Source organism: Venturia canescens, chromosome 6 (genome assembly GCF_019457755.1).
Source record: "Venturia canescens isolate UGA chromosome 6, ASM1945775v1, whole genome shotgun sequence".
NCBI classification, from domain to species: domain Eukaryota; kingdom Metazoa; phylum Arthropoda; class Insecta; order Hymenoptera; family Ichneumonidae; genus Venturia; species Venturia canescens.
This window is the reverse complement of record NC_057426.1, coordinates 16,995,553-17,022,170: the sequence shown is the minus strand read 5'-3', so window position 1 is coordinate 17,022,170 and position 26,618 is coordinate 16,995,553. Positions and strand designations below refer to the sequence as shown.

Below are 26,618 nucleotides of genomic sequence, written 5' to 3'. Positions count from 1 at the left end.
CAATACGAGAGATATTCGTATTTCTATTTTTTTTATATTAATTTCAACAAGATAATTTGAAATATTTATAACAAAAAGCCTTCATAATTGCTTGTTCATACACCCAAGTTTTGAAAAATCTTTGAGCAATGTAAATGCATAGATATATTCACTTGAGTTGTTACATGATAAATTTGGAAATCTATTTCAATAAGTCATTGGGTGCTTAATTTTCATGATATCAAAATTTGTATCTTCGAAATGCAATGAACACCTCTAAAGTTCGACAAAGTGATGAAGCGACATGTATATTGAATATTTCTAGACCATGTTTGCGATTGGCATCATGGGTTGAAAAATTCATGTGTGTAAGTCTACGTCTGATAATTTTTGGATGTGATCAAATATTTTGTCTGCGGATAACCATGGAGACATACAAAATTACAGCATTTTGCTTGCTTCAACATGCATCGTATCTGTCACTTTTTTTTTGAATGTGTCATAATAAGTTTCAAAAATGTGGTTCATGTAATTTTGAAGTGTTTTTCTCTATAGCACCAAAGTCTGTATAACTGGTACGTAGCAAGTACCTATGAAGTTTGATATTTCTGTGAAATAGCAGGTATGCCAATCTTTTAGCTTTTTGGTTCCGACTGGAATATATTAACGAAGATATTCATTACTAAAGTCTTCACCTACTTATTTCTGAATAGATCTGAAATTACTGTCTTCAGAAACTAATGCACAGATACATGAAACAATTTTGATTTCTGTTCTCTTTCAATTGCGCTGTCTTTTTTCTTTTTAACTATGGCTCTGCTCTTTCCGATCCTTGTTTTGACTCCATCGGTTTGCAGCGGATTGATGCATATTATTAATTGGTTGCCTAATATGTGTGCCCTAGCATTTTCTACTATTTCTTCATGCTGATTGTGGTAACGTGATTCAAGAGGTTTCCAATTATGATCATCAATCGCACATTTCTACATCAGATTCTCAAAACAGTTTCTGGTCTTGATATAAGTGTAGTTATTCTTTTTCCACCTGGTCTGTCGAGTAATAAATTTTGAAACTTGTTCCAAAAAGTCTTTGGATGCTTTTTTTGCTGATAATATGAAAAGTTGAATCTTCGGAATGCGGTAGGCAAACACAAATATTGACAACAATACTTATGAAATGACGTGTATGTTGAGTATTCCTATTCTGCAAACTGCAAATGTGGAATTATTGGTGAAAACATTGATTAAGATAAGTGTACAGTTGCTCAGTTTTCGATGCGATTAAGTATAATACCTGCCAACATCATGGAAACCTACAGAATTTCTGAATGTTATGTGCGCTATGTCATTTCAATGTAACATCATGACTTCTAACAACTTTCCACTCTAATACTATAGATTTGGATCATTGAAATACAGCAAAAATCTGCAAACTATAAAATTTATATACTGTGCCATTCATTTTATTTTTTGACTCGCACCGTAACATAAATATGAAGTGAAAAATTCATTACAAAAGTCTTCAGTTGCTCATTTATGGATGGATTTGAAACATTGAATTGCAGCCGATACCTGCGAATTTGGAAATTTCTGTGGATAAGTATATGTGCTAAGTATCACCCCCTATCTTTATGATAATATGTAATGGAACTTTATTCAGCAAGTTTTAAAGTATTTCTTTTCAAATAGTATTAAAGTTTGTATTACTGCGGTATGAAGCGAATACCTTCAAACTTTGATATTTTTGTGTCGCAGCATGTGTGCCAATTATTTAAATTTTTTACTCCAACCGTAACATGTAATTTCAAAAATTCATCACAAAAGTTTTCAGCTTTACTAATTATCTTAATTTTCCTTTTTCTAAATTCTATGCTAAATTTCTGAATTTCCTAATTTATTTCTAAATTATCCTGAAATGAAATTGTTTTCCTCCACAAGCAATGCAGGTACCTTAAACGTCTTTGAATTCCGTTGCTCTTTTGAATCAAGTACGCTCAGTTTTTTTTACTTCTTTGAATTCTGACATAATAAATGTTTCCGGGTGCCTTTTTTCTGCAACTATCAAACTGTAGATAATTGAATCTCCGCGGCCACTTGCAAACTTTGGAAATATATTTCATCGGGGGCATGTTTTGGATGACACGAAAATGTCTAGATTCAGAATGCAAAAACGACATTTAAAAATGGCCAATTCTGTTGTATTCGTTGTGTCTTGAATTTGATCTATCTTTTCTCTTTTCCTTTCTTTTCACTAACGTTATAAGCCGGAAATCATATCTCAGCCCGCAACACGCATTGCTACATGCTTTTGAGTTTCCAATGGACAAAACATATTAGAAGACAAGGAGAAAAATCACCAAAGTCCAAGAACAAACCTCTATCGAAATATTTCCAGTTCAAATTTGACGAAATTTAGGTCTTTTTTCGTGGAAACCAACGTTATAAGCCGAAAATCATATCACGACCTACAACCTGCTTTTCACCGTGCTCTTTGGTTCCTAATTGACAAAACATATTAGAGTACAAGGGAAAAAATCGCCGAAGTCCGAGGACAGACCTGTGACGAAATATGTCCAGTACAATTTTGACGAAAAATAGGTCTTTTTTCGTGAAAACCAACGTTATAAGACGAAAATCATAAATAATTCATAGAAATTTAAACTAATATCCTATAGTCAACCTAACATAAATAAGGAAGTTTTGAGAAAAAAGACGTGATATCAAACCATAAACTTCCCCTAGGAAAAAAAAGGTTGGGACAAGTACATTGATGATCCCTCGTTTGTTGATAATTCCATCCATGAAAAAAACTTTAAAACAAAATTTTTATAAAAAATAGGTAAAAAAATTATTTTATAAAAAAAATACAGAACAATTCGAAAAAAATTTCACAAATCTAGAAAAAGAATTATCTTTAAAAAAAACTAAACTGTATCTATTTTTTAAAGTGTTAAAAGAATCAAATAATAAGTAAAAAATAAAAACCGAAAAATCGCGCTTGAAATCATTTTGGAAACCGATGCCTCATTCTTCTTATTTGATTCGAAGGGCTAAATCAATTTTAAAAAATTCCATCTAATTTACGTGCAGCATTAAAATTCATTATATCAATTCGAGGCCAAGTATTTTCTAATAAATTGAAAAAAGTTACCATTTGAGTTACGTGCAGCACTAAAATTTATGATATCAATCGAAGGACAAGTAATTTATGAGTAACTCCAAATTTCAACATTATGGAACTGTTTTAAGAAGCTTTTAAATCCAAAAAAATCACATGCAAGCTAGTCATTTCTTACTCTATGATGGCAGAGACAATCGATTTTTTTCAGACTTTCAGGAGCTACTGATATTATTCACAATATTCGACGTCGATTGGATCGATAGAAATTATGTTTAAATATGAGTTAAAAGTACTTGTCCGGCCCATCACTTTTCATTTAAATCAAATAAAAATCAATCATAAAAAAACGAAACTGTACGGGAGAATCCGGTTAAAAATTTATTGAAATGCGATTTAGGTTAGTTATGCCGAATGAAATTCGTTCGCTGGAAGAAGTGAGAAGTAAACACTGCCGTCATAGCAATACAAACTGGGGAGTTATTTTGGAACCTTCAACATATTTAATGTGCAAAATGTTTTTTATTTATCGATGCACAATAACATCCTTTGTATATTACAGGACAATTTGTTTCCATTCTTATTAAATTAGTGCAATTAAGAGAAAATTACTTGAAGATAACTCTCTAAATTCCCTCTGCATGAATATTTGTGCTCCAACAGTTCTAAAAAAGCCCTGATTTTTATTTAAATATAATAAGTTTAATGGAAAGTGATGGGCCGGACAAGTACTTTTAACTCATATTTAAACATAATTTCTATCGATCCAATCGACGTCGAATATTGTGAATATCAGTAGCTCCTGAAAGTCTGAAAAAAATCGATTGTCTCTGCCATCATAGAGTAAGAAATGACTAGCTTGCATGTGATTTTTTTGGATTTAAAAGCTTCTTAAAACAGTTCCATAATGTTGAAATTTGGAGTTACTCATAAATTACTTGTCCTTCGATTGATATCATAAATTTTAGTGCTGCACGTAACTCAAATGGTAACTTTTTTCAATTTATTAGAAAATACTTGGCCTCGAATTGATATAATAAATTTTAATGCTGCACGTAAATTAGATGGAATTTTTTTTAGTTGATTTAGCCCTTCGAATCAAATAAGAAGAATGAGGCATCGGTTTCCAAAATGATTTCAAGCGCGATTTTTCGGTTTTTATTTTTTACTTGTTATTTGATTCTTTTAACACTTTAAAAAATAGATACAGTTTAGTTTTTTTTAAAGTTAATGCTTTTTCTAGATTTGTGAAATTTTTTTCGAATTGTTCTGTATTTTTTTTATAAAATAATTTTTTTGCCTATTTTTTATAAAAATTTTGTTTTAAAGTTTTTTTCATGGATGGTATCATTTCGGAGAATATTATACGTTGACAAATTTTTTATTATTTTTTTTCTTTCGATTGGGACCTCATCGAACTCTGTAGCTTGACGCGTTGAAGAGATATTAATTATTTATTTTTTAATTGCATCAAAAAATGGGTCGGATTTTCGCACACATTTTTGATGTTTATTTGTTTTATATCTAGTGACAAATCTGGTGCCATAATACATTTTATATACCGATATATTTTTTTCCTGGTGCCATAATACCAATATATACCTATATATTTTCGTGTCGTATGACGTATGGTGTGTTGTTTATGCTGATAGATGATGAGGTTATAAAGATCGCGAATTTGACAGTTCACCGATATCCCGGTCGGTAGTACAAGTATATACCTATATATTTCCGTTATTATATGACGTATGGTGTGTTATTTCAATGTTAACTAAATGAGGTTATAAAGATCGCGAATGTTACAATTCACCGAAACTGTTCCAATTTTTTCCGTTTCTGTAGAAAATAAATAAAAGCAGTACAATGTTTTAGTGAAAGTGGAGAGAAAAAAGTGAAGAAGAAAGAGATAAAGACCGAGGAATCCAAGAGTGTTGTGTAACGGAAAAAAAACCGAAAATTGTCAACAACGTTCGGATTGATGGTAAAAATATTTAGAAAGGTTAGAGATTTTTTCTATATATATCTTGAGATGTAGTCCGGATTCTGAAACATTAGAAATAAAAATCCATGTCTCCGCTCTTTCTCATCAGCTCTCTCTCTGATTCTATCATCAGACTTGTCGATGTTTGTTGTTGCAGAATATCTAAAGACGCGGCATCGTCTTGTAATAAAATAACCCAAAACATGAATGACAAAAAAGAGCCAGGGACTACAAAAATATAGAAAGGCAGTATAATCGCATTGTCTATAAACGCATAACAGATTATTCGAAAGTGCTTGATTACAAAATTTCTATTGGCAAATCGAATCTGAGGCAATCAGTATTTTTTTCATTTTGCATTGGTGGAAATTCTTTCATCAAAAAGACTAAATTGATAATCACGGAGAGTTTTCACTTCAATTCCAACAAAGTAAAATTTAAGTTCTAAATAAAATATGTTCGCGTGTGTGTATATATGTGTATTAGGGTGGTCGTTATTTGGGGTCTTTTAAAACAATGCTTAACCCTCGATCATGCGGGTTGAAGTTTTCCGTTTAAAATACATGGAATTTTTGTGCGTCTGTGGTCACGATTTTACTGTGGGCCTCAATACGTTTGGAAAATCTTGAAATTTTCAGAAATTATTTTACAAGAATGTTGCTACACGGAAAAAATTTTCAAAGCTCCTATCCTTAAAATGTTGTATAGCATCATCATACTAACCCATTAATGCGCAAAACGATATTTTTGGACACACAATTTCAAATACGCAGTTTTGACTGAAAAACAAAAGAAACATTCTCCAAAATCTGATATAGGGGGTTTTTGAGGGTGCTCTTTCAGAACCTGGCGTTTATTTTTTAAAATTAAATCAAAATCTTCATTATTTTTGCGTTTTGAATTAGAAAGTCAAAAATTTTGAACGTTTTTTTCCCTCAAATCGATTTCCGTTACTGTTGCTGCACTCAAATAACCATATTAAGGCCAGCAAAAGTGTTTTCAATGTCTGACCTTTCCGGAACATTGGTTATAACCAGTATTATAAAAGTATGTATAAATACTTTTTTCTCATTCAGTTTTTCCAAGATGGCGGTTTTTGCAAAACAGCATGCGTAATTTTTTTTCTCGAAAGCCTCAACTTAACAAAGAAATGTAACCGAACAAAAAGTGTTGAGAATCATCTAAAGAATACGCCTGATTTTTTTCAAAAATTTTCTAGCTAGTTTTGTATTTTTCAATTTCGATTAATTTTGTAAAATTTTTGAAGTTCTGAAAAGATTCACACGCATTCTTCGGATGATTCTAAACAATTTTTGGTATATAATTTTTTTGTAAGGTTGAAACTTTTTGAAAAAAAAATTATTTTCCATCAAATAATAAATAGGTTCATAATTTTCTTCTTAAAAAGTTTCAACTCAAAAAAAAAATTATATAACAAAAATTGTTTAGAATCATCCAAAGAATGTGAATCTTTTCAAAGCTTTTAAATATTTTAAAAATTTATCGAAATTGAAAAATACAAAAATAGCTAGAAAATTTTTGAAAAAAATCACACGTATTCTTTAGAAGATTCTCAATACTTTTTGTTCTGGAACATTTCTTTGTTATGTCAAGACTTTCGAGAAAAAAAATCATACAGATTTTCATCATGCTGTTTTGCAAAAGCCGCCATTATGCAAAAACTGAGTAAGAAAAAAGTGTTTATAAGCAGTGTTCTGGACTCGTCAGACCTTAAGAACATCTTTGCTGGCGATAATATGGTTATTTGAGAGCAGCAACAGTAAGGGAAATCGCTTTGAAAAAAAAAATGTTAGAAGATCTTGACTTTTCAATTAAAAACGAATAAATAATAAAGATTTTGATTTAATTTTACAAAATAAATGCAAGATTCTGAAAGAGCACTCTCAAAAACCTCCTATATCAGATTTTGTTCTTTAGTTAAAACTGCGTACTTGAAATTGTGTGTCCAAAATTGTCGTTTTGCGCATTAATGGGTTAGTATGATGATGCTATACAACATTATAAGGGTAGGAGTTTTGAAAATTTTTTTCGTGTAGCAACATGCTTGTAAAACAATTTATGGAAATTTCAAGATTTTCTAAATGTATTGAGGCCCACAGTATAATCGTGACCAAAAACGCAGAAAAATTCCATGTATTATGAACAGAAAACTTCAACCCCCATGGTCGAGGGTTGAGCATTGTTCTACAAATCTGACAAAATTACAGCATTACTTTTTATGTATTTCGAACCAATTTAGGGGGCGAAAAGGGTAAAATAAATTTGATCCCAAATAACTACCACCCTAGTGGGTATTAAAATACCTAAAACAACTTGCATGCATAATAAAACGATTTTTATTTTCAAAAAAACTGATTCGGCTTGAGGGGGTCACCCCCCATGGCAACCGCATTTTTTGGGGTTTCCTCTATTTTTTGCGACGAGAAAAAACCACAGACTTAAAATTTAAAGAGTTTATTCATTGGTATTTCAACTTTATGATAGAATTTTTTAACTCTGATGTCTCGAGTTAATTCCGTGTAAAATTAATCCACAGGATCCCATATGCTTCTCCATGGTGTCCACGATTCCCGGGGGTCCCGTTTATCTGCGATCAAAAAACCGAGGAGCGTTTTGATTTGTAAAGCAGTGGGTTATTGACTGAACTAAAATCATACAGAAATATCGAAATTGAAGGATTATTGAGCTATGCAACATTTTGAAAAATTGAAATAAGGTTTTTCTAAACGGAAAAATCCTTCAATGTTTAATATTTCTGTATAATTTTAATTCAGGTGATAACCACTGCTTTACTAATCCAAACGCTCCTTGGTTTTTTGATTTCAGATAAACCGATCCCCTGGAATCGTGGAGACTATGAAGAAACATATAGGTTCCTGTGGAGTAGCTTTACACCGAATCTACCAGAGATATCAGAGTTAAAAAATTCTACCATCGAGTTGAAATAGCATTGAATAAACCCTTTAAATTTCAAAAGTCTATGTTTTTTTTCTTTGCCGCAAGAAAATTGCGAAAAAACCCTACAAAATTCGGCCGCCATGCGGGGTGACCCCCTATGTTGGATTTAATTATTCCAATCGATCAATATCGCGTTATCTTGAAAAAAGATTCGAGTGCCTTAGTCATTGAAATCCTGTCGTTATTTAACGACATTGAAGTTTATTATTCGTTTTAATTTTTTGAGTTTTTAAATAAATTAGCCGTAATTTGATTAAAAAATGTTTGTTTCCTTTTTTTTGATATCTCTTTCAATGAGACAGGGAATAATTTTAATTAAAAAATTTTTCAATAAATGTCTTTTCGCAAGTACACTCTGATGGGTGATAATATGATCATTACATTTGAACGGTAGTCTCAGTGAATAAACCCTACATATATGTTACTCATACATGTAGTGTGCATTTCTTGGTACGAACAAAAAATGAATTAACAATAACAGAATGTCATCTATATTGTGCCCTAACATGAAGAATTTGATTTTCCAATATCCTGTAAATTTTTTTCAAGTTTACAGTGCACAAAAAGTAGTCAAATCAAACCATAAGTAACAGCACGAATGCTGTTAAAAAATTGGAGACAAGTACATTTATGTTTGATGTCACCTGGACAGTAGTCTCAGTGAAACCCTATGTGACACTCATGTAGTTCAAAACACGAATGCACGATGATTTATAAGAAGTTGTTCGATCTGTTCTCTCGAAACTTGCTTCAAATGAGCAATTCATTCCTAAAGGTTATAAAAAAAAACCATTTCAAACGCAATGAATAAAAAAATGAATCTGTTAAATCATGGTAATGCGTGAAAAACGTTTGGTTCAAAGGAACAAAACGTGGTCAAATAAATGCAAAAGTGACGAGTACATCGGATGACGAGTGAAAAAAATTCAAAACATAATGGTATGTAAAAAAAATTACGAAACCAACTGTAAATAATTTCAACAAAACAATTAAGAAAAGCTTTCACAAATCATGAAAAAATATTATATTAAAAAAAATACAAATCTATAATTATATTGTAAAGGAAAAAAAAAATTCAAATAGGACGTGAGAAATTCATTCTTACGGGAAGCACCCGGAACTTGAGAAAGGTCAAGTGAATCAAAAAAGTTACCATCTGAGTTATGTGCAGCACTACAATTTATGGCATCAATCGGAGGATAAATATTTTATTAGTATTTAATACATAATTTTTCACAATATGAAATTGTTCTGAGAAATGTTCAAATCCAAAAAAAAATCGCATCGAAGGTAAAAGTCATTTGTCACTCTATGGTGGCAGAGACTTACTTAGAAGAAAATCGATTCTTCTCAGACTTTCAGGATCCCCTGGTATTCACAATATTCGACGTCGATTTCGTATCGGTACAAATTATGTTTAAATATGTGCTAAAAGTACTTGTCCGGCCCATCACTTTTCATTCAAATTGCTCATTCAAATAAAAATCAAACTAGACGTTAATTTCTGCGTTATTTTTATGGAACTAGCATTAACACTGCTACATGCCCACTTGAATTTGGACATCATTCCACATATGCTCAGCGGCAACTATCTCTTCGCAACAATTTATGGCATCGAGTAAACAAAACCATTGCAACGGATAGAGGCTTTACATTCCGATATATCGAAAATTTTTTTTTAAGAAAGGGTATATAGTAGTACACTAGGGAATCACTTTTCATCGAATTTCAAGAAATGCCCGTGTCGCACTCATTTTTTAATGTTGATTTCAACAAAGTGCAATTGTGTACGTGACCATAAAAAAACGAAATTGTACAGACGAATCTGCTCGAAAATTTATTGAATTGCGATTTATTATCAGCTGAATATCTTCAGTAATAGAATAGATTAGTTGCTATAACGAATAAAATTCGTTTGAAGAAGAAAACGTGTAGTAAAAATTGCCGTCAAGTTCCATTACATGTTACCATAATCAAAGATAGGGTGTGATACTTAGCACATATACTTATCCACGGAAATTTCAAAGTTCGCAGGTATCTGCTGCGATTCAATGTATCTGCGCAATGAGTTTGGAAGACAGCAATTTCAAATCCATCCATAAATGAGCAATTGAAGACTTTTGCAATGAATTTTTCACTTCATATTTATATTACAGTGAGAGTCAAAAAGTTAAATGAATGGCAAAGTATATAAATTTTATAGTTTGCAGATTTTTGCTGTATTTCAATGATCCAAATCTATAGTATTATAGTGAAAAGTTGTTGAAAGTCATGATGTTACATTAAAATAACATAGTGCACATAACATTCAGAAATTCTGTAGGTTTCCATGACGTTAGCATGCATTATACTTAATCGCATCCAAAACTGAGCAACTGTAGACTTTTCGTAATGAATCTTTTCACTAATAATTCCACATTTGCAATTTGCAGAATAGGAATACTCAACATACACGTCATTTCATAAGTATTGTTGTCAAAATTTGTGTTTGCCTACCGCATTCCAAAGATTCGACTTTTCATATGATCAGTAAACAAAGCATCCAAAGACTTTTTGGAATAAGTTTCAAAATTTGTTACTCGACAGACCAGGTGGAAAATGAATAACTACACTTATATCAAGACCAGAAACTGTTTTGAGAATCTGATGTACAAAATGTGCGATTGATGATCATAGCTAGAAACCTCTTGAATCACGTTACCACAATCATGAAGAAATAGCAGAAAATCATAGGACACATATTAGGCAACGAATTAATAATATGTATCGATCCGCTGCAAACTGATAGGGTGAAAACAAGGATCGGAGAGGGCAGAGCCAAACTCAATAGGAAGCAAAATATGGGAATATTCAAAAATAATGATGATATACGAAATAAATTAGACAACATTTATTCACTTGGAGTTTCTAACATTATACTAACAGTTTCGTGTGTTCTTGTTTTATTAATTATCAACCATAATATTTCAGATCGCAAAAAGAAAATTTGATGTTATAGGTTGTCGAACGTCTTTCCTCACAACTTCCAGACCTATTTTTGATAAACTGATTTATGTATTTATTCACCTTATTTATATTATTCACTAACTATGCGAACGTTTGTTACATTTGTCCCGCACCTCGTAACGTCAAAAACCCCGGCCGGTTCGTTACCACAGAGCTATAAAAGGGAACTCGTATATATAAACTACATTATTACACATGATATATAATCATGCAACTGACTATATATTTACACTGGACAATATTCCGCGCACTCTGCTTTAATTGAAAGATTATCTCAGTTGACACTTATTATTTCCAATTGAACGAAATAATGAAATCTTGAAAAGTTTCGTTGACATATGCATCGTGCATTTTTTATATTCTTTTTCACACTCAGATCACAGACTACATTTACGCGGCCGCTTTGATACCGGTTTAGTATATCACAAATTTTAACAAAATAAATACTAATATGCACTCCGTTAGATGACGAAAATAATTTTTAGTTATCCCGCACGCACTTCATAACATCATAACCCCAAACGTCAACATGACGTGAAACTTTGGCTGGTGACTTTCGAGCTCTCGGCATGCGACGTCAGTCCGCGACACCGCCGCGAAGTTAGACCGAGGGACATGAGGCCTTTGATGGTATTATATACAGACATGTTAAATTTCTAAATGTGTTAGTAACTTTGCATAATCTTGAGCCTGTGCAAAGTTTTTTCTCAGCAATTACGCTACTAATCGTGTTGGTTTCCGGCTCATTCGAAAGAGATTTTGAAAGTTAGTCTCCAAACTAATTTTCGCTTAACAAAACACCTCTTGAGCTCAGCAATTCAAGAAAATGACATGCCAGTTTTACCCCCACCACCGCGAATCGTTTTATTCAGAGAAAAGATAGTCTCGGCGAGAGCCTCAGACCAGCAGACGACAGGGCTGTCAATGTACTTGTCCCGAGACTCTACCGAGTCTCTTGATATGAGTCGACATCCACGGTGGATTAAAATGATCGTGACAATATTGATAAGACTGAACTTCACTATCACTCTTTAAATGTTCAGGTAATCGATCCCATAGCGATGGAATGAATTTACCATAATGTTTTATGAGCAGAATCTTAGGAATTGATTCGAGTTCATTTTTAGTCAGCGTCCAAGGTGCTTTCAACGGATGGATCGCATACATACTCGTACATCTATCCATCTTGAGAATTTTTTTCATACTAAAGTCTTGAAAAAAAACAACAAAATGTCGAAAAAATATTGAGACCTCTTATAGAATTATTGTACAATAATTTTGCTCTTGAGCTGCAGACCCTTCCCCCTTCCCTATCCGACCCGCGCATGAGCGATGGCGAACCAATAGCATTCCAAACTGAATGTTTTCATCTTCAACACCCAGAGTTCAGATATTTTTTTCTTGTTTACTCCATCTCACTCATGCTCACCGCATTTGCTTTCAAAGAATGATTTTTCCTTACGGTCATTCTATCTCTCTCACACTTCTCCAACTGCAGTCCCTTCGTTATGCCCTCCCGCTCCCTTCCTTATCTGCATCCGAGGCGAAGACAAATCCGTAACGCACTGGTCATATATTAACACGATTTTTCTCATTCCATCTCTCTCACACTCACCATCGGCTCTATCTCTCCTTCTTTTTCAAGGGTCGCGAGAATGTGTGCGACACACACACACACGACCCTACGGCGCGCGGCTTCCCCCTTGCCCCTTCGCTGCCCACCTCTGGCCCTCGCGCTTCCCCGCACACCGCTCCCCCCTCGCCTTCATTTGAGCCAGAACCGGCGTAGTCTTACTACTAACATTAAACTAATAATAAATCGCATTTCAACAAAATTTTAACCGGATTCTGCCGTACAGCTTCGTTTTTCTATGATTGATTTTTATTTGTATGAATAGTGATGGGCCGGACAAGTACTTTTAACACATATTTAAACATAATTTGGATCGATCCAATCGACGTCGAATTTTGTGAATTATACCAGAGGATCCTGAAAGTCTGAGAAGAATCGATTTTCTGATAAGTCTCTGCCACCATAGAGTAACAAATGACTAGCTTTCATGTCATTTTTTTCGATTTAAAAGCTTCTTAGAACAATTTAATAATGTCAAATTTGGAGTTACTAATAAAATACTTGTCCACCGATTGATATCATAAATTTTAATGCTGCACGTAAAATAGATGGAATTTTTTTCAATTGATTTAGCTGTTCGAATCAAATAATAAGAATGAGGCATCGGTTTCCAAAATGATTTCAAGCGCGATTTTTCAGTTTTTTATTTTTTACTTGTTATTTGATTCTTTTGACACTTTAAAAAATACATATAGATTAGTAATTTTTAAAGATAATGCTTTTTCAAGATTTGAGAAATTTTTTTCGAATTGTTCTGTATTTTTTTTGTAAAATATCTTTTTTTACAATTAAAAAAAAAAAAATTTTCCAAGTTTTTTTTATGGATGGAATTATCAGCAAACGAGGAACCTTCAATGTACTTGTCCCAACCTTTTTTTTCCTAGGGAAAGTTTATTGTTTGATATCACGTCTTTTTTCTCAAAAGTTACTTATTTATGTTCAGATGACTATAGGATTTTAGTTTAAATTTCTATGAATTATTTATGATTTTCGGCTTATAACGTTGGTTTTCACGAAAAAAGACCTATTTTTCGTCAAAATTGTACTGGAAATATTTCGTCACAGGTCTATCCATGGACTTTGGCGATTTCTTTCCTTGTACTTCAATGTGTTATGCTTATTGGGAAGCCAAGAGCACGGTGAAAAGCAGGTAGCGGTCCGAGATATGATTTTCGGCTTATAATGTCGGTTTCCACGAAAAAAGACCTATTTTTCGTCAAAATTGTACTGGAAATAATTCGTCACAAGTCTATCCTTGGACTTTGGCAATTTTTTTCGTCGTACTTTAATATGTTATGCTTATTGGCAACCCAAGAGCATGCCGAAATACGTGTTGCGGGCCGAGATATGATTTTCGGCTCATAACGTTAGAAAGTTAGAAATAAGAAAGGAAAAGAGGAAAGATTGATCAAATTCAAGACACAACAAATCCAACAGAATTGGCCATTTTTGAATGTCGCTTTTGCATTCTGAATCTAGACATTTTCGAGTGATCCAAAACGTGCCCCCGATGAAATATATTTCCAAAGTTTGCAAGTGGCCGAAAAAAGGCACCCGGAAACATTTATAATGTCAGAACTCAAAGAAGCAAAAAAAACTGAGCGTACTTAATTCAACAGAGCAACCGAATTCAAAAACGTTTAAGGTAACTTCATTGGTTTTAGAGAAAAACAATTTCAGGAGAATTTAGAAATGAATTCAGAAACGAAAAATTCAGAATAGAATTTAGAAAAAGGAAAATTTAGCAATTTAGAAAATTTGAAGACTTTTGTGGTGAATTTTCCAGATTACATGTTACGGTTGGAGTAAATAATTTGAATGATTGGCACACATGCTGCGACACAGAAATATGAAAGTTTAGAGGTATTCGCTTCATAGCAGTAATACAAACTTCAATACTATTCGAAAAGAAACCCTTTAAATCTTGTTGAACCAAGATCCATTACATATTACCATAATCAAAGATAGGGGGTGATACTTAGCACACATATTTATGCACAGAGATTTCAGAGTTCGCAGGGATCTGCTGCGATTCAATGTATCTACGCAATGAATTTTGAAGACAGCAATTTCAAATCTAACCATAAATGAGCAACTGAAGACTTTTGTAATGAATTTTTCATTTTATATATATGTTACAGTTAGAGTCAAAAAGTAAAGTGAATGGCACAGTATATAAATTGTATAGTTTGTAGATCTTTGCTGTATTTCAATGATCCGAATCTACAGCATTATAATGAAAAGTTGTCAAAATTCATGATGTCACATTAAAATGACATAGCGCACATTGCATTCAGAAATTCTGTATATTTCCATGGATGTTGGCAGGCATTATATTTGACCGTATCCAAAACTGAGCAACTGTAGACTTATCATAATGAATCTTTTCACTAATAATTCCACATTTGCAGTTTGCAAAGTGGGAATACTCAACACACATATCATTTCATAAGTTCTATTGTCAAAATTTGTGTTTACCCACTACATTCCGAAGATACGACTTTTCATATCATCAGAAAAAAAGTATCCAAAGGCTTTCTGGAACAAGTTTCCAAATTTATCACTCGACAGACCAAGTAGAAAAAGAATAATTATACTTACACCAAGACCAGAAATTTTTTTAAAAATATGATTTACAAAATGTGCAATTAAATATCATGGCTAGGAATCTCTCGAATCATCTTACCTCAATCAGCATGAAGAAGTAGTAGAAAATCAGAGGACACATCTCAGGCAACGAATTAATAATATGTATCGATCCGCTGCAAACCGATGGGGTGAAAACAAGGATCGGAGAGGGCAGAGCCAAACTTAATATCAAGCAAAATATAGGAATGTTTAAAAATAATGATGACACAAGAAATAAATTAGAAAACATTTATTCAATTAAAGTCTCTAACATCATTCTAACAGTTCCGTGTGTTTTTCTTTTATTAATTCGTATATATATATATATTTACACTTGATATATAACAACTCAACTGACGATATATTTACACTGAACAATATTTCTCGCACTCTGGTTTAATTGAAGGATTATTTCAGTTAACTCTTATTTCCAATCGAACGAATTAATGAAATCTTGAAAAGTTTCGTTGACATATGCATCGCGCATTTTTTTATATTCTTTTTCACACACATCACAGACTACATTTACGCGGCTGTTTTGATACCGGTGTAGTATATCACAAATTTTAGCAAAATAAATAGTAATATGCACTTCGTTAGATGACGAAAATTATTTTTATTTATCCCGCGCGCACTTCGTAATGTTGAAATTCTGTTTATCCGATCAAAAACTGACACACTGTTTGTACATATTGTAACGAAACGCTCTTGCCGACCTGGCCTGAACGCCGCCACGCGTCGGTTCGAGCTACCTTAATAATAAGGAGCAGGTATGAAGGAAACGCGGACACTGTTAATTTTGGTAAAATATAAAAATAATCGATTTTTTTCAATTATTAGACCGAATTTTGACAAAAATAAAAGAAATTTTGAGCCTTGGCTCGCTAATTCGAAAACAATTTTGTGTTTTTTGTTTTTAAACTGTCTTGCTTTGTTTAATCGGATCTGGCGAGAAAAAGACCCGATAGACCCGAAAACGTTGCAAATTCTCTGTCTGAGATAATTTTTTAATTTCTCAATTTTCGGAATTTGATTGTACAAAAATAATAATTAGAAATAAAACAATTTTAAATTAAATGATCGCGTTCGTTCTAATCTCTCGATAAAAAAAGCTCTCGATTCGATGCTTCGTGCTATAATTCGTTTGACGCGGTTTTTCCGATGTCCTGTTACGCTCGCTTTTGAAATCAAATAAGAGTAATTCTTACTTTTACAATTTTGAATTTCTTTTTACTCGATATAAAATCAATCTTAAACTATCGTTTCTTGGATTATTATTTTCTAAATGGGTCTAGATTTCCCTGTCTGGACCACCTCGGACAATGTTGTTCAAATGCGAATTTAATTCTTAATAATAGGATAAATTTTAATCCTCCTCAACAAAGATGTAAAAAAATGTAAAAGGGTAGGATGTAAACCACGGGCTATGGGATAGAAACGTCACCGAATCCCTCCGAGAGTCCGTGCATTTACCGGGTAAAGGTAACCCTCCGTCCACGTGTTATGGGATCGAGACGTCACCGAGTCGATCCGAGAACTCCGTGCAACGGAAAGCCGGAAATTTTTTAGAGGTTAGGTGTGGACCCTGGATTATGGGATCGAGACGTCGCCGAGTCGCTCCGAGAATCCAGGCATCCAAGGAAATAGGCAATTCACCGTCCACGGGCTATGGGATCGAGACGTCGCCGGGTCGATCCGAGAGTCCGCGCTACGGGAACCCCAAAAATTTTGAGGATAGGTGTAGTATTGCTGAGGCTGATGTAGAGATGTACTGAGAGAGGTCCGAGTTGATTCTTTAGCCAGGGAGAACTGTCTGCCGAATGAGTCGCGCAGCGCTTCTTACACCCCGTTCCCCACCATGAAATTCTCGAGCGCCGAGAATCTCAGCTTTCGATCGGTTCTGCGCATCTTTCTGTAACGCCTACTCTGATTGGCCCGTTGCCATGATTCACGCTCGCCCGTTGGTCGAGCGGGCTAACATACGATGCGCGGACTACCGCTTTTTATGATTTTCAGCTTTGTATGGTTTTTAATAACAAAAACTTCAATTGGATCAATTATTACTGAATTTCTTCTTCAATTTGGCATTTTTACTTCGTTTAATACGATTTGATTAATTACAATTGCGAAAAGTCACGTATGCGTTCCTATAGCCCATCGACGCTCTCCCCGCGCATGCGTCGTAGTCGCTTTTGACATTTTTTATTGTGATCAGTTTTTATGTCATTAATTTGACTTGTGATCATTTTTCTTAAACTCGTGTTATTTTTCTGAGAATTTTGATCGTAATTACGTGCTCGGGCGACTTAAAATAACAAAATGCAAAAAGAAATAATCCTTGAAAATATAGCGCGGCGAAGTTCAGAGCGACGCCGGTAGCCCCGCTCGGGCTCATGCCTACCGGCCTAAGATGGCCGCCACCTGTCAACAGCGACGAGCGTGGTCGCCGCGATGTTTTGTCCGCGATCTAAAGATCGCGGAGTTTCGTTAGTTTCGACGGGCTCGGGCCGTCGCGCGAGTGTTTCGTCACAATATATATATATATATATTGTAACGTAAGATTTTCCCCGATGGGTACGATCACGTCCCTTCTCAGCTCACCCGTCTCGTCCTCTCGCACCACTCTCCGGCCATGAGAGTGAATTGGGCGCCAGGTACGAAGTACCGCCGATTACTCGACTTTTGATTCATTCACTCTCAACGATGGTAACGTCAAATAATATAATGTACGACACAGAGGGAACGAGAGACACGCGTGACTGAGGACGGTCCGGCTACTCAGCTCATCTGAGGTACTGAAAGGTAGAGGGGGGGATCCTTGGGGAAAAGGTAGCAATTCGCAACGCAAAAAATATAAGCCAAGACAAAGCAGAATTCTGGACATATTTCAGGCTTTATTCAAAGTGACCGAATAAGTTCGAATACAGCAAAAGATATAAATTATAACCGGGTTGGACTCGATACAAAATAAAGTTTGAGTGGAATTAATTCGGGGGGGGGGGGGGGCATCAGGTCGCAAAACTTTGACCGCTCGCGCAGTAACGGGGGACTTCGCGCGGGGCGCGCCCGAATTCATCGAGTAATAACGTGGTTAACGATTCGCCTCGTGGTCTCCCGGGTGCCGTAGGTAATCGACAACCGATGCTCTGGCGTGCAGGTAAAAGGTAATCAGCCGTCCGCCAGGCGGATGCTCTAGGTAAAAGGTAAAAGGTAAGCAACGCCAGAACAGCCGGCGCCCTAGGTAATCCAAGGTAAAAGGTAATTGGCACCCGTTCGATCGCGAGGAATCCGGCGATACGCGACGAAAGGTAACCGAAGGTAACAGCGGGACGAACTTCGGCCAAGCGCGAGGTAACGCCGAAGTTCCCGCGCGTTCAGTGGAGGTAATACGAGCTGACGCGAATAAAGAATGCGATAAAATAGGGATAATGAGCGTCGGATTAATATTGGCGAAGATAACAGAGATGATGCAATAATACGTGGTAATAATGCTCGCAGAAAAAGGTAACAGAAAAGACGGTAAGCGTCACACGAAATAGAAAAAGAACAATATAGGCGAAGGTAAAAATAACGGTTGAAGAAGATTCGATACGAAAGACAAAATATAACGCCGTATAAACGATGCTCGCCAGCGCGAGCGAGAGAGACAGAGCGCAAACAAACGCGAGGTAACGTGCTCGCTAGAGCCTCGGCGCGTGCAGGGAGAGAGAGAGAGAGAGAGGCGTCGTCGCGTGGAATATTCCAGCGCGTACGACGCAATTTCACAAAGACTCGAATTCTATGATTGACTCTACATTAGCGCGAAACTGTAAAGAATTGACTGAGACCAAATTAATAACGAAAAACTGATCCAGCTGAGCCCTTCAAAACGACAATATCAAAAGACGGGAAACACGGGAAGTATCGGCCGCAATCTCGCTCGATACTTCGCCCTCATGCCCCCCTAAAACGCAACATAAACTATAAAAACCGGAACTATATTCCGAAACAATAAGAGAAAAGAAAAGGGCTCGACTAGATCAGTGAATTCGGTGGAGATAACGAGTTGGACTTACCGAGGAACGCTCGCTGCACAAAGGGGTGGTCGTTGGACTCGACTGGACGCTGACTCACCGGAATGATTTTCGGAACTCGACTAATTGTGCGTGCGAGCGGTCCTCGCGATTCGGCGTTGTCCCCACCACCGGGCCCCGGTACGGCAGCGCTCTCACGCTGGGCGCGAGCCCGAGCGCGGACTCTTGGCTCGCGCTTTCGCGCGGGATTTTCAAATGAGGAGCGCGCAATGAACGTAATTGTGGTTACGCCTTTTGCCTGAACGGATTAATAACAACTCACCTCTTGTCCTCACCTTCCTCGCTCACTCGGAACACTCCTCTCGACTTGATAGCCGTGATCCGGGTGTCTTTCCTCTTGGGGATCCGGCGGGCAGCTCCGGAAGGACGAGGGGAGGCCTCCCTCACGACTCCGGACGTCTCGGAGACGTGGTGGGCCCACAAAATAAACCACCAGGTACAACAGCACCTCGCCTCCAGAAAAACTCCCCCAGATCCCACCTGACGAGGCGCCGGTTCACACGGACTGTGACACCCGAATCCACGGTAGTGCGGGCGGTGCAACTCTGGGTTGCTACAGCGGGAAAGACACGGGCGGCGTTCAAAATATGGCCTATGCCAGCGTGCTCTTTCAGCCGCCCGCAAGTCGAGAGTGTTATTCGATGCTCGGTGACGGTGTGAGAGGGGTGATCCTTATGAGCGAGATCGGCTCAGACAATCGGCGAGCCTCACGCAAAATAGTACTGGTGAGGGGAGGGGGCCCCGGCGGGTGGCAACCCCAAATCACTCCACTATCAAACGAAGCTGTCAAAACAAACGTCATTAGAACTTAAAACAGGCGAACTAAAATTCTCTCTCCCTCTTTTTGCACGCGGAGGTAACAGAAGGTAAAACAGGTAGATTTCGCTAGCAAGGTAATACACGGGTTAATAAACTAATACTTAAAGATACGTGACGCTGAGTCTTGTTCCGAACACTGCCAGTGAGTCGAGGGGCGTCCCAAAATGGACCGTAAACCCGGTCCACTGGTCGACACAGATCGTACGAGTGGCGGGGCAGAAATGTCACGTCACAATATATAAATATCGATCGAATTTATGACTGCTGTTACCGTGCTACGTTTTTTTAATGTCTGCTGTGCTGCCGTGTGCTACGTTCTGAAGTTGACGTCAGATTTCCGAGCATCAACAACCAATTTCAACAACCAATCACAACGTCTAAAAATGGATGTCGTCAGATCGAACCAATCAGAAACTCGAGAGCATCAAAGTGCCTTTGATTGTGTTTATAAATACAGACGCATAAATTCTTGAATGTGTTGGTAACTTTTGCATAATCTTGAGCCCGTGCAAAGTTTTTTCTCAGCAATTACAACACCGATCATGCTGATTTAGGGCGGAATCGAAAGAGAATTACTCAATTGGCTTAAACTTCAATTTTCAAGTTGCTAAATGGCTCCTGAGCTTCGTAATTCAATAAATTCACATGCCAATTTTACCCCCACCACGGCGAATCGTTTTATTCAGAGAAAGTATAGTCTCGGCGAGAGCCTCGGGCCAGCAGACGACAGGGCTGTCAATGTACTTGTCCCGAGACTCTACCGAGTCTCTTGATATGTTCGAGCTTTCAAAATAACTCTCCAGTTTATATTCAATGACGGCAATTTTTTACGTCCCACTTATTCTTCCAGCGAACGAATTTTATTCGGAATAAGAACTAATCTATACTATTATTAAAAACATTAAATTAATAATGATTCGCATTTCAACAAAATTTTAACCAGATTCTGCTGTACAATTTCGTTTTTGTATGATTGATTTTTTATTGAATGAATAGTGATGGGCCGGACAAGTACTTTTAACACATATTTAAACATAATTTGTATCGATCCTATCGACGTCGAATTTTGTGAATAAAACCAGAGGATCCTGAAAGTCTGAAAAGAATCGATTTTCTTATAAGTCTCTGCCACCATCGAGTAAGAAATGACTAGCTTGCATGTGATTTTTTTGGATTTAAAAGCTTCTTAGAACAATTCCATAACGTTGAAATTTGGAGTTACTAATTAAATACTTGTCCACCGATTGATATCATAAATTTTAGAGCTGCACGTAATTCAAGTGGTAACTTTTTTCAATTCCTTAGAAAATACTTGGCCTCGAATTGATATAATAAAATTTAATGCTGCACGTAAATTAGATGGAATTTTTTTAAATTGATTTAGCTGTTCGAATCAAATAAGAAGAATGAGACATCGGATTCCAAAATGATTTCAAGCGCGATTTTTCGGTTTTCTATCTTCTACTTGTTATTTGATTCTTTTAATACTTTAAAAAATAGACACAGTTTTTTTTTTAAATATTGTTTTTACAAGATTTGTAAAAATTTTTTTTTAAATTGTTGTGTATTTTTTTTTATAAAATAATTTTGTTTACAATTAAAAAAAAAAAATGTTTTGCAAAGTTTTTTCTATGGATGGAATTATTAGCAAACGAGGGACCATCAATGTACTTGTCATAACCTTTTTTTTCTTAGGGGAATTTTATGGTTTTATTCTTACTAGTTTGGATTTGAAACTTTTTCATACATAAGTTATGGTAAATAAAATGAAATAGATCTGCATCGTACTCACCAGTGATGTGTAGATTGACGCGAATTGTTTTGAGCGGATGGGTATTGATTTGGCATTCGTATTGTCCCTCGTCACTACTGTTTACATATTTTATCTGCAAACGCCAATTATCTGGATATTCAAACTCCACTGTGTATCTGACGTCTCCGGAATAGGTTTGCAATCCATATGTTAAAAGTGTCATTTTTTCGTTATCCTCGTGTCTCCTTACCCAGGACACCTGTGGAACCAATTAAGAGTTTTTTCTGCAATTAAGAGTATGGATCAGTCGACTAACCTCACTTCGAATTTTCGAAAGTGAAATTCTTTACACAGTTTGACCGATTAAAAAAGGGTTCTGTCACCCTACGAAAAACGATGGCAACAATCAACTGATAGAGCCTCTATTTTAAGGAAGTTGAGGCGTTAGAAAGAAAGTAATTTCATCGCTTTAAAACCGATTGCGTCTTATAAAGTGAAGTGTAAAAAAAAATCAGTTAAATTTTCAGACAGTTTAGGAGCGTCGTTGCTGAGAAAAAACAATAACAATTTTGGCCAAATGACATGTAACCTTATGGAAGTCAAGTATAGTGTCCGTACATCGCACTTCTAAAGTAAAGAGTATATAAATTAAGCATTTTCAAAATGAATGCATGGATAGCGAAATATCGACGTTCCCGGACGAACGCATCGACCCTCGATGTCATCACCGAAACTTCGAGAAAGAATACCTTGGGAAAAAAGGTTGGAAAAAGTACATTAATGGTCCCTTGTTTCCTAATTATATCACGAAAAGTGTAAAAAAAAATCCACGAAAAAAATTATAAAACTAAGTGTAAATAATTTAATAAAACCATTCGAAAAAAGTTTCACACCGATGCCTCATCCTTTTTATCTTATTGTAAAAGCAAAATCAATTGACAAAAAATTCCATCTGAGTTACGTGCAGCATTAAAATTTATGATATCGATTCGAGGCCAAGTATTTAAGGGTAATTCGAAATATTCATTCTTATGTGGGAACCCTCAGGAACATAAGAGATTTCTAATTAATCGAAAAAGTTACCAGTTGAGTTATGTGCAGCACTAAAATTTATGATATATGAAATTGTTCTATGGAGCGTTTAAATCCAAAAAAAAAAGTCACATCAAAGGTATTGTAATTTGTTACTCTATAGTGGCAGAGATTTAGAATAAAATCGATTCCCCTCAGATTTTCAGGATCCCCTGATATAATTGACAATATTTGACGTGAATTTTGGATCGGTACAAGTACTTTTAACTTACATTTAAACATAATTTGTATCGATCCAATCGACGTCGAATATTGTGAATAATATCAGTAGATCGTGAAAGTCTGAAAAGAATCAATTTTCTAATAAGTCTCTGCCACCGTAGAATAAGCAATGACTAGCTTGCATAGGATTTTTTTGTATTTAAAAGCTTTTTAGACCAATTTAAAAATGTCAAAATTTAGAGATACTCATAAATGACTTGTCCGTCGATTGATATAATAAATTTTAGTGCTGAACGTAACTCAAATGGTAACTTTTTTCAATCTATCAGAAAATACTTGGCCTCGAATTGATATAATAAATTTTAATGCTGCACATAATTAGATAGAACTTTTTTAAATTGATTTAGCCTTTCGAATCAAATAAGAAGAATGAACCATCGGTTTCCAAAATGATTTCAAGCGCGATTTTCCGGTTTTTAATTTTTTACTTGTTATTCGATTTTTTCGACACTTTCAAAAATAGATACAGATTAGTGTTTTTTTAAACATAATGTTTTTTCAAGATTTATGGAATTTTTTTCGAATTGTTCAGTAATTTTGTTTATAAAATAGATATTTTACAATTTTTAAAAATAATTTTTTAAAAGTTTTTTTTATGGATGGAATTATCAGCAAACGAGGGACCAAAAATGTAATTGTCCCAACTTTTTTTTTCCTAGGGGAAGTTTATGGTTTGATATCACGCCTTTTTTCTCAAAAGTTCCTCATTTATGTTATGACGGTTATAGGAGTTTAGTATAAATTTCTATCAATTATTTGCTTAGTACATTTTTATAGATTCCATTCTCATACAAACAATTTTTATGGGATAATCTTTTTCATGAAATTATCAGCAAATAAGGGACCATAAATGTACTTTTCCCAATCTTATTTTCCTTCGGTATGATGTTCGGCTTATAAAGTTGGTTTCCACGTAAAAGACCAATTTTTCTTCAAAATTATACTGAAAATATTTCGACACTGGTTTGGTCTTGGACTTTGGTGGTTTTTTTCCTTGTCTTCTAATATGTTTTGTCTATTAGGAACCCAAGAGCATGAAGAAATGCGTGTTGTGGGCCGTAATATGATTTTCGGCTTATAACGTTGGTTTCCACGAAATAAGATCTATTTTTCGTCAAAATTGTACTGGAAATATTTCGTCACAGGTCTGTCTTTGGACCTTGGCGATTTTTTTCCTTGTACTCTCATATGTTTCGTCTATTTGGAACCCAAGAGCATGAAGAAAAGTGTGTTGCGGGCCGAGATATGATTTTCGGCTTATAACATTGGTTTCCACGAAAAACAACAAATTTCTCGTCAACATTGTACAGAAAATATTCCGGCACATGTCTGTCCATGGACTTGGGCTATTTTTTCTTCTACTCTAATATGTTATGCCTATTAGGAACTCAACAGCATGGAAGAATCCGGGATGAGGCCCGGGAAATGAATTTCGGTTTATAATGTTAGTTTCCGCGTAAAAGACCAATTTTTCTTCAAAATTATACTGAAAATATTTCGGCACTGGTTTGGTCTTGGACTTTGGTGATTTTTCTTCTTGTCTTCTAATATGTTTTGTCTATTGGGAACCCAAGAGCATGAAGAAATGCGTGTTGTGGGCCGTAATATGATTTTCGGCTTATAACGTTGGTTTCCACGAAATACGATCTATTTTTCGTCAAAATTGTACTGGAAATATTTCGTCACCGGTCTGTCCTTGGCCTTTGGCGATTTTTTCCAAGTCTTCATACCAAGAAACAACTGACGTAAAGATTTCCTTAATAGAACAGATTTCATTTATCCCTTTTCTTCAAAATTCAAATGAAAGATAAATCAAATTCAAGACACGAAAAATCCAACAGATTTGCCCACTTTGAATGTCGCTTTTGAATTCTGAATCTAGAGATTTCATTTCATCCAAAACGTGCCCCCAATGAAATATATTTCCAAAGTTTGCAAGTGGCCGCTGAGATCCAATTATCCACAGTTTGATAGTAGCTGAAAAAAAGTACCCGAAAACTTCTAACATTTATTATGCCAGAACTCAAAGCAGCAAAAAAAACTAAGCGAACTTAATCAACAGAGCAACAGAATTCAAAGCCGTTTAAGGGACCTGCATTGGTTTTGGAGGAAAACCATTTCAGGACAATTCAGAAATGAATTTAGAAATTCGAAAACTCACAGTGGAGTAGAAAAAGGAAAATTGAAGTATTTAGAAAAACGGAAGACTTTTGTGATAAATTTTCTAGATTACATGATACTGTTGGAGTAAATGATTTGAATGATTGGCACACATGCTGCAACACAGAAATATCAAAGTTTGGAAGTATTCGCTGTATATCAGTCATACAAACTTCAATACTATTTGAAAAGGAACACTTAAAACCTTGCCGAACCAAGTTCCATTACATATTACCATAATCAAAGATAAGGGGTGATCCGTCGCATATATATTTATCCACAGAAATTTCAGAGTCAATGTATCTGCGCAATGAGCTTCGAAGACAGCAATTTCAAATCTATCCATAAATGAGCAACTGAAGACTTTTATAATCAATTTTTTACTGCATATATATGTTACAGTTAGAGTCAAAATGAAAAATGAATGGCACAGTATTTAAATTGTATAGTTTGCAGATTTTTACAGTATTTCAATGATCCGAATTTACAGCATTATAATGAAAAGTTGTCAAAAGTCATGATGTTACATTAAAATGACATAGCGCACATTGCATTCAGCAATTCTGTAAGTTTCTGGGGATGTTGGTAGGCATTATATTTGATCGCATCCAAAACTGAGCAACAGTAGACTTATTCCAATGAATTTTTTTTATAATAATTCCATATTTGTAGTTTGCAAAGTGGAAATACTCAACATACATGTCATTCCATAAGTTTTGTTATCAAAATTTGTGTTTGCATACAGCATTCCCAAGATACGACTTTTCATATCATCAGCAAAATAAGCATTCAAAGACTTTTTGGAAGAAGTTTCAAAATTTATTACTCGACAGACCAGGTGGAAAAAGTATAACAACACTTATATCAATACCAGAAACTGTTTTAAGAATCTGATATACAAAATGTGCGATTGATGATCATAGTTGGAAACCACTTGAATCATGTTACCACAATCAGCATGAAGAAATAGTAGAACATTATAGGACACATATTAGGCAACCAATTAATACTATGTATCAATCCGCTGCAAACCGATGGAGTCAAAACAAGGATCGGAAAGAGCAGAGCCAGACTCAATAGGAAGCAAAATGTGGGAATATCTAGAGTCGCGGCAGCGACTCTGAGACAAGTACATTTATAAGATATGACGAGTTGCTGCCAGAGACTCTTTACCGG

General features: G+C 35.3%; 1 protein-coding gene across 1 annotated transcript in view; it reads right to left on the bottom strand.

The window, feature by feature from the left end:
• The window catches only part of LOC122411878 (titin homolog), a 1,333,995-nt gene that overhangs the window by 269,522 nt on the left and 1,037,855 nt on the right, over positions 1 to 26,618 (bottom strand). The window contains exon 4 of the mRNA XM_043420958.1: positions 22,008 to 22,227. Within this exon, the coding sequence (XP_043276893.1) occupies positions 22,008 to 22,227 (220 nt within the window). The remainder of the gene's footprint in view (positions 1 to 22,007; positions 22,228 to 26,618) is intronic.